General features: G+C 38.3%; 1 protein-coding gene across 6 annotated transcripts in view; it reads right to left on the bottom strand.

Moving 5' to 3' along the window:
• Positions 1 to 1,515: 1,515 nt before the first annotated feature.
• The window catches only part of esrrga (estrogen-related receptor gamma a), a 148,703-nt gene continuing 138,127 nt past the window's right edge, over positions 1,516 to 12,091 (bottom strand). For all 6 annotated transcript variants that reach the window (XM_086174714.1, XM_086174715.1, XM_086174710.1 and 3 more), the window contains exons 7-9: positions 11,573 to 11,679; positions 11,313 to 11,475; positions 1,516 to 7,345 (exon numbers count right to left, since the gene is read on the bottom strand). In XM_086174714.1, the coding sequence (XP_086030840.1) occupies positions 7,101 to 7,345; positions 11,313 to 11,475; positions 11,573 to 11,679 (515 nt within the window). In that variant the 3' untranslated portion in view covers positions 1,516 to 7,100. The remainder of the gene's footprint in view (positions 7,346 to 11,312; positions 11,476 to 11,572; positions 11,680 to 12,091) is intronic.

The raw sequence follows: 12,091 nt of genomic DNA, 5'->3' as shown, positions 1-12,091 counted from the left end.
CTGGTTGAAAAATATTTGCCTGCAGGTCAGGGCTCCCCCTGTTAGAAAAAGGCTTCTTAAAATGCTTCATGGCTCTCTGCTACATTAAATATCTGGCCTCTGCATTCAATTTACTGCTGCTGGCTATTGGTGTGCGGGTGTGTGTGTGTGTTTGTGTGCATGTGTGCAAGAGATAAAGAGCCTGAGAAGTAGCACAGGGATATGAATAGATGGTAAAAATTTAACAAATGAGCCCAATTTTAAAGAACAACAAAATGACAGTGACTGCAAACGAAAACCGGGGCAGGTTTTTCAGTTAAATCTTTTTCCGATATATTTGCCATCTTTTTTTTCCTGTGTCACGACACACACCTTGTGTGTTTGTGTATGTGTTTATATGCATGTTTATTTATTTCAGGGCTGCTGAACCAAAGGGTTTGGTTTAAACAAATGTCTTACATTCCTAAACAAAACACTTCATGCAGTGTCTGTTTCAGAATTCATTACCTCGCTAAATTCCGGTCATCTCTGCGAAAATATACAATGTTACTTTTCCTAGTGGCACCAGGAGGTGTGTTACATGCTTCCCCTTTTCCAGAACCCGATTTATAACTTAAGTTTTCTGAACAGAATAGGAAGTAAAGGAGTGACATAAATCTCCAGGTTATAAAAGGCACAACTGTTCTTTTGGCCGACGAGCTCCAGTTCCTTTGTCCACATGGACCTAACATTCATACATTCATTGGTTCACTTAAAGAGAAAACCCAAATTGAAACAAAAAATGGTTTTCTTTGTCATTATCTTTCTCCTGCACCTACAGATTCTATATCTATATGGTGATTTTTCTTGCAGAGATTTCTTGTACTGCATATAGTTTAGGGGCCAGGACAACATACTCAATAAGTAGATGTTGTTTAACTATGAGATCAGGTTTGAACAGCACTTTTTTCAATGCAGATATTTAAGCCGTTGAAGCAAAAAGCCCACGCGAAAATGGCAATGATTTCCAGTGAGCCTCTTTGACAATGCTTATTCGGAGGAAATATCAACAGTAGGGCGTTGTACTGATGTTATGGTTAATGAATGTCAGTGATTATGCCAAATTTCATTAAAACATCCAATATCTATATCATTTATCCTGCACTCACGGTTGCAGGGGTAGGGCTACCATTGAGCAAGGAGCATTGTTCACCATTGACCAGTCACGAGTCGATCACAGGGTCGGATATAGAGAAACACAACCCGTCACTCTCTTTTTCACATCTCTGGGCAATTTAGGGTCTCCAATGCATGGTTTTGGACTGTGTGAGAAAACCGTAGATTCTGGACGAGGCCCACACAGACACAGGAAACACACAAACTGCACACAGAAAGGCCCCTTTTCTCTCTGTGAGGCAGAAGCACCCACGGCACATTTCAAGTTGTGAAATAACGTTTTCAAGTCGAGTGTGCGCAAAATCTGTTATCAGAAACACGAAAAATAAACTCAAGACACAAAAGGATGGTGTGAGAAATCAAAGAGTCGTGAGACAGATGTCAAAACTGGAAGCCTGGTTTTAATTGATATTGCTCTACTGTAATAATCCTGAAAGGCATAGTCTGGAGTAACACATGTAATGTTTCAACCAATAGTAGTTTAAGTTACAGAATCATAGGTCTCTCTTTTTGCATTGAACAATATATACAATGTGAAATAAATACATTTACACAAATGGACATTATCATTGGAGCACACTTGTATGATACACATCACAAAAATATACAGGTAATTGTTTATTTTTATTTTTATTTTTTTTTCTGATGTGAAGCACATCTAAGATCTACGGACATGTTTTTTTTTTTTTAAATAACACTACAGGGTCCTCTCTCATCCACAACTCTTCACCACCCTTTGATCAACTTCAAATAATTCTTTTACCAAGATGTGCCAACTTAGTCTCTCCCTTCGTATTTTCTTCACATTTGTAAAATTCAGACTGCAGCGTAAACCGCAGCACAGGTGACAGATACACTCGGGGGTTAATTACAACTAAAAGACACCGTAGAGCCGCGGATGTACGCGGTTCTGCCTCAGCTTTGTCAGGAAAAACCACTGAAGATGGCGAACCTGCTTTGTTTCTACGGCTAAAGAAGTCATCAGCTCCGGTATTATTACATAAACTATTGACAGCTAATGGTTCTAACAAATGAGGGAAATAGGGTGGTGCTAAAAGTGCAACCAGGTCAATTTATTTCATAAACCCATAAAGTCATTCCTCCACTGTAACACATGGAAAACATCAGTTTGGTTTGTCAGAACACTGTTCTTCTCCATATTTCTGTTTTTTATACTAACTGCAGAATAATTCCAGTAGCAACATTGGTTAACCCAACACAAAAAAAGTGCAACTCTTGTCTTGTCAAAGTACAGTCATCCAGATATTATTTCTTAACAGGAAGAACAAACAAACAAACATATGAACAAATAAACATAAAGATTTCTGTCCTCTTCATCTAAATAAATATAAGCTAATAGCAGCCTGTTAAATCAAAGCCCATGAAAACCACTGGTTTTTGGTTGGGATGTTTGACAGGGTTTATAATTCTAATGCTGCATGAATTGCTGTTAAGAGAGTAGCTGAATACTGAATTTCAAACATTTTCCATTAATAAAGTAATTAATGGAAATATCTTTCAGATGCCAATGATTTCTACACATCTAATTGGGCATTTAACTAAAAGCCCCTCAGCCTTTTTTTTGTTCAGGAAGACTTTTATTTCTCATCATTTTGAGCCTTTCAGGGATTCACAGGTTTGGTTTGACAAAAGACAAATAAAAATAGGCAGCATAGGAGAAACATCAACAAAGGAGAAAGGATAGCTTAAAATAAGCGATTTTTTTATCAAGAGTAGACTTTTGTACCAACAGCTTTTTAAGAATGGGAAGGTGGCTAAAGTGTCAATATTAAACAAATTAGGAAAAGGGACTTCCTATCCTTTCTGTACCTTTGAAAGAAGTCGTATGCTTCCTCTCAAAAACAAATGTCCATATTTAAGACCGTAGAATATTTGAATGTATGTTATTTGTATTAGAGTCTATAAATCTACAAATGGGTATAAAGAGGTACAATTACACTTATAATAACAAGCTCTTTAAGAATGGTCTGGGAGTTTGAGTTTGAACCGTGGTTTTTTTGGTTCTTCATTCTAGGGCCAAAGCACAACCTGTGCAATGAGTGCATGTCGAAGAGAAATAGCAGATAAAAACTGAATATATTAACATTACTTTTTCCGCCGATTCCAAAAAACCTTTAGTATTAAAAAAATCATCTCAACGCTGTCTTCTTATTCGTTGTTGTAAATCAGGATGTTTTCCCGAAAATCAATTAAAAAAAGGAAAAACAATGCAGATATTTTAAGAAAGATAAGAAAGTTTTTTTTTCTTTTCAACTTTGTATTTCGCCAAACTGTATGGAAGGCAGTTATATACAGCAGATTTATTAAAAAAGAGCCACCTACAGTTTTGAATTACGCAAATATCCTTTTCAGTTATTTTTTATTTAAACCTAAAGATATACAATTTATTGTTTAATCTACAGGAAAGTTACACAAATGACCCCCTTTACATACTTGTACTCGGTGTGTCTTCATTTAGATACTTAATATTCAGTTATTTGTGTATAGTTGTAAGGATAGTGTAATTTGATCTCGGTGGTCTAGAAAGCTTCAAGAAGAGCCTTAGAATCCGGTTCGGTTGGTTGTGAGAGAATCCGTTGCCCAGACCCTCAGCCGACTGATCCGAAAGACAGACAGACAACATGGCCTCTAGTATACTTTGGGTTCTAAGGGAGAAGCGCACGGCACAAAACGGGAATCACCACGAGAAAAAATACACAGCAATGCCTCAGAGGATGCAACAGAACAGGAGGGGCATAAAAAAAAGAGGAAGACTTTTAAACAAAATCAGAAAAAAAAGCAAAATAAAGGAGTTTTTTTCTTGATAGAAAAACAGCAAACATGAAACATACACTGAGGTTGAACTACTTTTTTTTTTTCAACTTTTTTTTCCCTTTTTGTTTCCAATAAAATGTCTTATGTTAGAATTATAATCTGTTTCATTTACAATATACAATGTCAACAATGGCTGAAAAAATACCCCGTAGTATTAACACTGATGTGTGATGCAGAGCGTGTGATGTCAGAGATCAACTACACTTCATTGCAGCTCTCCTCATATGACAAGTTGCCAGTTTATATTAAATTACACCGCCATCATCTCGATTAAACATTTTGGCATTCTTTATCAGCTTTAGAAATAAGAAATAAGATAAATAATGGCATTCCAAAGAGACAAAATTGATAAGAAATCCCGGACTGTAATCACTTGTTAAAAGTACAGTTGATCAGATCTGCAGTATGTTTCTTGACTGTTCAATGTAGGACAGCTCAGCTTTCAGTTTCTCGCTGGTAGAAATAAACATGATAATCATAATATTAGGGCTTTGGGTTTAGTTAAAATTTTAAAAGAAGCTCATGCAGGTGAAATTATTGTTTGGGTAAGACATTCTGCGAAAAAAAAAAAAAAAAAAAGGGGGGGGGGACAAGTCTCAAAGTGTATGTTGAATTTCCCCACCAACATGAACTGATGGGGGTTATTTTTAATATTTTAACAATTCGTATAGTTCCTTTGAGATGAGTGTTGGGACATGCCGAAATGTTTCACAACAGAAGGTGGAGAAGTGAGTGAACAAAAATATATGTATGTTTTTATGAACAGATTGGGTTTGGTTACACTAGCACCACTGATCTCAGCAAAAATGAGGATTTTGTTTGGTTTTCCAATGGTCCCCATGTTCTTCTGTGTGGCGGATTAAACATCCAACTTGAGGAAATGAAACAGCATTATTGAACTGTTTATTTGAAGTAAAAACATGATTTGTTTTAATGTCAGAAATGTGACAGTTAAAGCAGCGGGGTCGGACGGATGTTCTGCACAATGTCTAACTGCAATCTGGGTTGGATCTTTTTAAGTTTTTAGTTGCTTGTATTGTTTTACATCTTTGACCCTCATTTTCACATGCATCCGGCATACCATAATGATGACAGTAATAATGACATTATTAACATTTTATGTTGACATTCCTCCCCCAAATTACCCTAATGATAGGAAATACTGACTATGTGTGACTGACTTAAAGTATGAGAATCTACAAACACACTCTGTCTTTGCTTGAATTCAAGACTGGCATATAATGTCAATATTGCAGGTTTCATCCATATGCACAAATCCCTCATTTTAAAACCACTATTGCTTGGAGTTTCTAAGATAAACGCTGATTTGTTAATACATTATTACTTGATTATTATCTGTTATATTTATATGTATATATTTATATATATGATAATAGCTGAAAGTGGTCAAGTTGACAGAAGAAAAGGAAATACATGATTGACTCAGTATTAAGGAGACAATATTAATAACAAAACAAAGCCGCGTTATAAGTCATATACAGGATGACAATTATTTACAACCCTAATATTGGTATCATCACTAACAGTATTTCAATAAATTAAGAACAAATAAGGAGATTCAAAGCAAGTCGACTAGTTGTCCAGTCAGTTTTGTCAACACACCTTTCCTTCTGGTTGATATTGCGTTGAATGACTGAAGCTCCCCCATTGCTCACAGAATGACTCACGTAAAATATCTGCGTTATTACACAAGAGATGACCTCGACATTGTAAGCGCAATAGAGCTCGGAGGAAGTGACACTTTGCTTTTAGAGTTTGGGTAACAAGCATGGGATAGACTATGTTTAATGGCACATTCAAAGACTTAAATCTCTACCGACTGTTGTGTGGTTGGCTGTAGCCCGAACCACCGAGGAGCTGAAAAAGTCTCAAACACAAGAGGAGAGTTTGACAAAGTACGGAGCATCATAGACAATGTAAAGTGAGCCTTCTTGTACATCCACCATTTACATCCTTTCCACCACTGTACCGATCGAGTCTGATGTCATTTGGAGGGACACTTGTTTGTTTTTAACTGTCAATTAATCACAACTCTATCTGACACAATTTTCAGCATTAAAACGTTGAAAACCATCAAAACTCTGGTTGTGAGAGGTTTGCGAGGCCAGGGTGTGTGCTTCTCAACAGATACAACAAAAAACTCAGATTGAAGCCGAAAGCCGGGGGAAAGTTCGGAAATCGTGACGTTAATTATCGAGCTGTGGTTTCTGACTCTGGCCCTTGGAAATTCAAGCTCTGCTGGTTTTCTTGATAAACAGAAACATTTTTGAAGAACTAATAATGGAAGAGAAAACCAGGAGGGCTCTTGTGGTCCAGGATTAAAAGCCACTCACGCAAAGATCCGGTTTGGGGTTATGACAGCTACGTTCGCTGGCATCCTCCGAATGGATGAGTTCCATTCTTTGGCAGGGCAAATCTCCTCTTCTTGTCTCTCTGTCCATCCATCCAAATATCATCGTACAGGTTACGTGACAACACAGGTCGTTAATACTTCTTATTGTCCACCTCCCCCCACCCCCCATTTTTCTTCGTCACTTAAAAAACTCTGTAGGGGAAAACAAGATGGGGGAAGGAGACGAGGGTCCTATAGTCTCTCAAAACTAAAATGAAGAGCTTTCACTTTCTTTTAAATGTGTCCTTGTTTGTAGTTCATAACATCTTAACTGTTATTAAATGCATACATTTGTCATTGTTCTAGTTCTGAGTCACCGCAGTAACTGTTAATAGCATGATATTAGTTTTAAAAGGAAATATCAACTTCCTTCGGCAATGAGGGGTGGGTTCACTCCATCTGTCAGCACCCCCCCCCCCCAAAAAAAAAAAAAAAAGAGGTCTATTGAGCGCCTTGGTTTTGAAAATGAAGATTCAGGGGTTCAGGAAGGAGGCATAGTTTACTTGTCTATTCATAGGGGGATGTGTCAGGAGACATACTTATGGGAAATATTGTTGTATGTGTGTGTGTGTGTGTGTGTGTGTGTGTGTATGCATATGTGTGTGGGAGTGTGAGCGTGTAAAAGAGAAAGAGGTCATTAGGAGTTGTATAGAGTTTTGTTGAATCTCTGGTGGTTCAGACTGGTAGCTAGCTGTCTTTTCTACCTCTACCCCCATCCTCACACCTTGGCTTCCAGCAGCTCCAGGAAGAGTTTGTGCATCGGGACTTTGCCGTCCTGCTTGATGCTGTAGAAGTGTTGCACAGCCTTAGTGGAAGTCTGGCGGAGCAGGGGGAGGGTCATGAGCAGCTTGCCCGCTCGGCGGGGATCTTCCTGGTGCTGGGAAGCCTCATAGTCCTGCAGGGCCTCATGGAGAACATCTTGGAGTTTCTGCACCGCATCCACATCCTCAATATGCATGGAGTCTGGAGAAGAAGGAGAGAAAATGTACAATATTCTTGCTAAAGTAAAGATAAGTGGCCACTTCCACGGAGCAGAAAAATAATATCTGAATAATGGATTGTGTTTCATCACTAACATGAGAGGCAACTAATATAACCACAATCTCTTGTACTGCATGCCATTATTTCAGAGTGGAAAATGCTTGACTGCACAGCAAGATGTTAACATTCTTTTTTTTTTTTATGTTAGAAAGGTGGCACATGTACCTTTTGCATTTGAAAAGCAAATTAATACACATGTATTTTATACAGCAGAATAAAAATATCTCAAAGATTCATGAACTTTAACATGGAATATACTCAAAAAGACAGCTTTTTGGTATAGAATAACTCCCAAAGCTGAAAATTAAAACTACAATGAAAAAATCCAATGGATGAGACCTTTATGTTCAAGGCAGGCAACTTTTTCCATCTTTAAAGTGTGTATCTGTGGGAGTGATGAATGGAGAGATTGGAAGACAAGTGGGCGGAGAAATGGATCAGACGATGGAGAGATGAAGGAACACCTGAGAGTGTGTGTGTGTGTGTGTGTGTGTGTCTTTGCACACGTGTAATCTCTCTTTAAGCTGGCATGTAACGTGTGTTTCAGCATATATGGCAGTGGATGTGAGAATGTCCCTCAATAATAACGCTCCATATTGCCCCGTAGGGATGCAAAGTCTTAATGTGAGCTGGCCTTTAGCTCCTAACCTCCGATCAATGTCTCAGATCAATGACTACATGCATGATAAATAATAATCACAAGGCAACTAGGGATAGGCAACCCACCCCCCCAGACTGCCAGCCCAGCGAGCTGAGTCCATGATGCTGCTAACGAAAATTTCAAGTACTAGGTATAAACTGTAAATATAACCATCATTAAGTCTCAAACAAACATACTGCTGCTGTTTTAGTTGCATATGGAATGGCTGGAAACATGTCCCGCTTTGCCGTCAAAATTGAATTTTCCAATATCTTTTCCAAGTTAGCTCTATTATCTATAGCCAGATGAAAATCAGAGGGCAGACATGGATTTACTCGTTAATTAGTATCCAATACAAATACATAACTTTTTTTACGGTTTATTTTCTACCAGATGATCGTTTGTCTAAAATTTGAAAAGAAAGTACTGGCCACTCAGATATTTGAAACACAAGTGGCTTTGTCATGCACATTAGTTAGCATATCTGTCGTTGACACTGACAAACCTTTGCCATAGAGAATATAAACTTGGACCAATAAGTAAATAAGATGCGCTTTGCTATAAGTGGACTCTAGATAAAATGGGCAAACATAATGGATAATGCTAAAAAAGACAACTACATCTGCATGAGTGTATACGTGAAAGACCCACATAACACATAAGGCTGGATCTATAGAGTGTAATGCACTTATCAGTATGCAGGACCAGACCAGTTGGTTTGTTCTTTAAGGATCAATAGAAAACTCAGCTTCTATCAGTTCACTCGTTTTCTTTATTTTCCCCAGTGAGGAGTGATTTGGTGTTCTTTTGCTCTTGCTTTGTTGTATGATGATATTTCGTGACAGCATATTATTTGGATTGAAATTCATATTTTTGGAGGACAGCTTGATTGTTTTTAGCAGGTATAACTCTTGAAAAGTATTTTCCTGCAATATCTGCAAAATGTATGTGTCATCACTGGTACCCAGAGCCATAAATGAATTACTTTTCATTTACTTTTAATTTTCTGAAATTTAGAGCACGTAGGTAAGAACATAAGATAAACCAAAGTTGGATTAATTCCATATAGTGTTAGATGCTGTTTGTCTAGTGTTTCAGTTAATAGACCACTGCATAGTGCGCTGTGAACCATGGTACACTCACAAGTACAACAGGACACCTTAATGAGCATGAGCACATAAGGCTGTAAAAAAACAGGTTAACATGGAGCATGTGCATGTGCGCGCATGCACACACACACACATGTGCACACACACGTGCGCGCACATACACACACACACACACACACACACACACACACACACACACACACACACACACAGCACACCCTGCTTCCCATGGCTACTTTAACTGCCTTTACATGTGGGGCACGTTTGCTAACATTTCTTAAGGCTTGGCTTCATTAATGCAGACGATTAGCATCCTGTGAATTAATTAGTGTCAGTGCCCTTCAAAATGCTAATGCTAGCATTCTGTTGTGTTAGAAAAGCAGTTAAGAGACTGGGCAATGATGCAAAGTTCTGTGATTTTAATCAGTAAAAGGAACAGCTTATTTCTAATGTGTATTTTCTGAACAGTGAGGTTTTTTTTTAAATGATAATTTATAGGTTTTTTGGATTTTGTAATTTCCACCAGTTTACATGACAGTGACAAATGTGTATTTAAATGTGTATTTGACATCACATTATCCAAAACAAACTTGCAACAAAGAAATAAAAAGAAGCTAAAAATGATTCTGAAACCCCTTTTTCTAGGTAGGTGTCATACTGATTACCAATTATGTTGATATAATTTCAAGTATTTGTTCCAACTTCTCTTTCCACCTAGGGAAATTGTTCTGACTACTCCATGCTTTGTTTAATCACCATTTTTTGTGATAATAAAATATTGCATTTCTAGTCTAAACGTCTTTCTGTTTAAAGTATCGTGAAATATGGCAATGACATCCTGGACAGTATGTCAATCCACAGTCACGCACGGTTGCACTTTTGGTCTCTCGGATTGGAAAAAGGGATAAAGCACCAAGACAACAATGCTTTTCAAAAATGCTTATCCAGTCGTCTTCACTTTCAGTTGACAATTTCTTTTATTTGTTTTTATCTTTGGTGTACACAAACGTATATAAAAATGTTTGTCTCCGTCAAACACACAAAGCTGTTCTTTCCAAATGAGTGAAAGAACTGGTTCATTAAATTATGATATAATTTATGAAAAGTCAGTATTTTCTGTCGTAGCATAGCCACTCCTGGGCCAAAGGTGGCTAAAGATAATCAATCAAAATCAAGCTTGTTTAAAAGCTTCATAATGTGTGAAATATGTGTCAAAATCCAGCAACACTTCAAAATTAATGACATATTAGTAAAAACAAAGTTGAGCTATTCCAGAATCTAAAAAAAGTTAGCGTAATAAGGTCCAACTCAGATCCATTAAGTACATAGTTGTCTAAGATTTGTTCCGTAAAACAATATTCTAACTGATAGTGTGTGTGTGTGTGTGTGTGTGTGTGTGTGTGTGTGTGTAGTGGCAGAATTAGAACAAAAGGCCCCTCCCTCACTATTCAACGCTGTACCATTGCATTCTCCCATTTAAACACATTGTATTGACAGCTCCCCCCTTGTAATTAAAGAGTACTGAAGAGCTGGCCAGCTTCCAAGACAAAGTTCAAAAGACAGGTCATGGGAGGGAAGGAGGCCTGTATGTGTGTGTGTGTGTGTGTGTGTGTGTGTGTGTGTGTCTGTGTGTGTGTGTCAGTCAGCTGTCGATGCAGCTGGACACATCTGAGGTGGGGGGGCGTTATCGACAGACTTTGGGTTCTAATGATTTCACCTTATTTAACAGGCATCTGAAGAGACGACTATGCTAATTGTAAAAGGGATCTCCACTTTGTTAGTGATTGCAAGTTAGCTATTGGTTGAAAATCCATGTGTGTGTGTCCACATGTGTTTTGTGTTGCTAATATGCGCGTGTATACATGTGTATCGTAGATTTGTGCATTGTAGTATGACAAACCAGCCATGTTGTGAGATATCTGGGGTTTGTCATTTTATGTTGCGTTGTAGTCTGTGTATGTTTGAGGGTAGAGAATAAAAACAAGTTGTTTGATGGTTGGGCTTAAATGAGTCCCGTGGGACTGCAAAAGCCCAGGGATTAACTCTTTCTCCACCACTGGTGTGCTCTCAAAACCACACACACCCACAAACATAGAAGTATTGACAAATAAACATCAGTGAAAAGCACTTTAGTCCAAACCTGAGTTAGCCAAGGCGATAGCTTTGAGAGTGACAAATTCTTCTTTCTCCAGCTTCATAGTTTTGTATTTCTTGACAAGTTGAAGGATTGCATTGTTCAGGTCCAAAAGACCAGCCAGCTTTGACTGGTCCTCATCCATAATGTAGTCCTCAGCATACACCAACTATGGAAACACACAGGAGGGGCACAGGACTTTAAATGAAGCTGCAAATAGTGAAATATTGAGGATAAGCAAGTAACATTGAGTCAGATATGCTAACCTTGTCTTCAAATGACAGTGAGCGATACACAACACGTAAGATCAAGATCTCCATCCATGCACTCTGCAGTAGACTCATTTGGTCTGCCAATGACAGTGTAGAGAAACCTGGAAGAGAAATCAGGACACATTATTATAGAATTCAAATATTTGCTTGATATAACTAAAAATGTTAACTCTGTGATCAAGGTGTATAAACCTTTGGTAATTGTAAAGATAACTATTTGTTTATGAAAATATGCCAAAAAAAAGTCATGATTCGAGGTGGACAGGGTCAAACATTAGCTCTCTTTCCCAACCTTCCCTTCATCCAGCTGACCAGAGGATTCTTTCTCCTCCTTCCCCGTGCCTGGGGCTGGTCCTCCGGGGAGAGGCAGGCCTTATCTCCCCCTGACACAGCTATCATGGATCAATGTTGGCCATCACTACTGCACTACACACGCACACACACACACACACACACACACACACACACACACACGCACACGCACCCATGCACATACGCACGCACGCACACATG

This window comes from Fistularia commersonii, chromosome 27, assembly GCF_037954325.1.
Source record: "Fistularia commersonii isolate RoL2024-O1a breed Wild chromosome 27, RoL_Fcom_v1.0, whole genome shotgun sequence".
NCBI lineage: Eukaryota > Metazoa > Chordata > Actinopteri > Syngnathiformes > Fistulariidae > Fistularia > Fistularia commersonii.
This window is presented reverse-complemented; position numbering and strand designations above follow the sequence as displayed.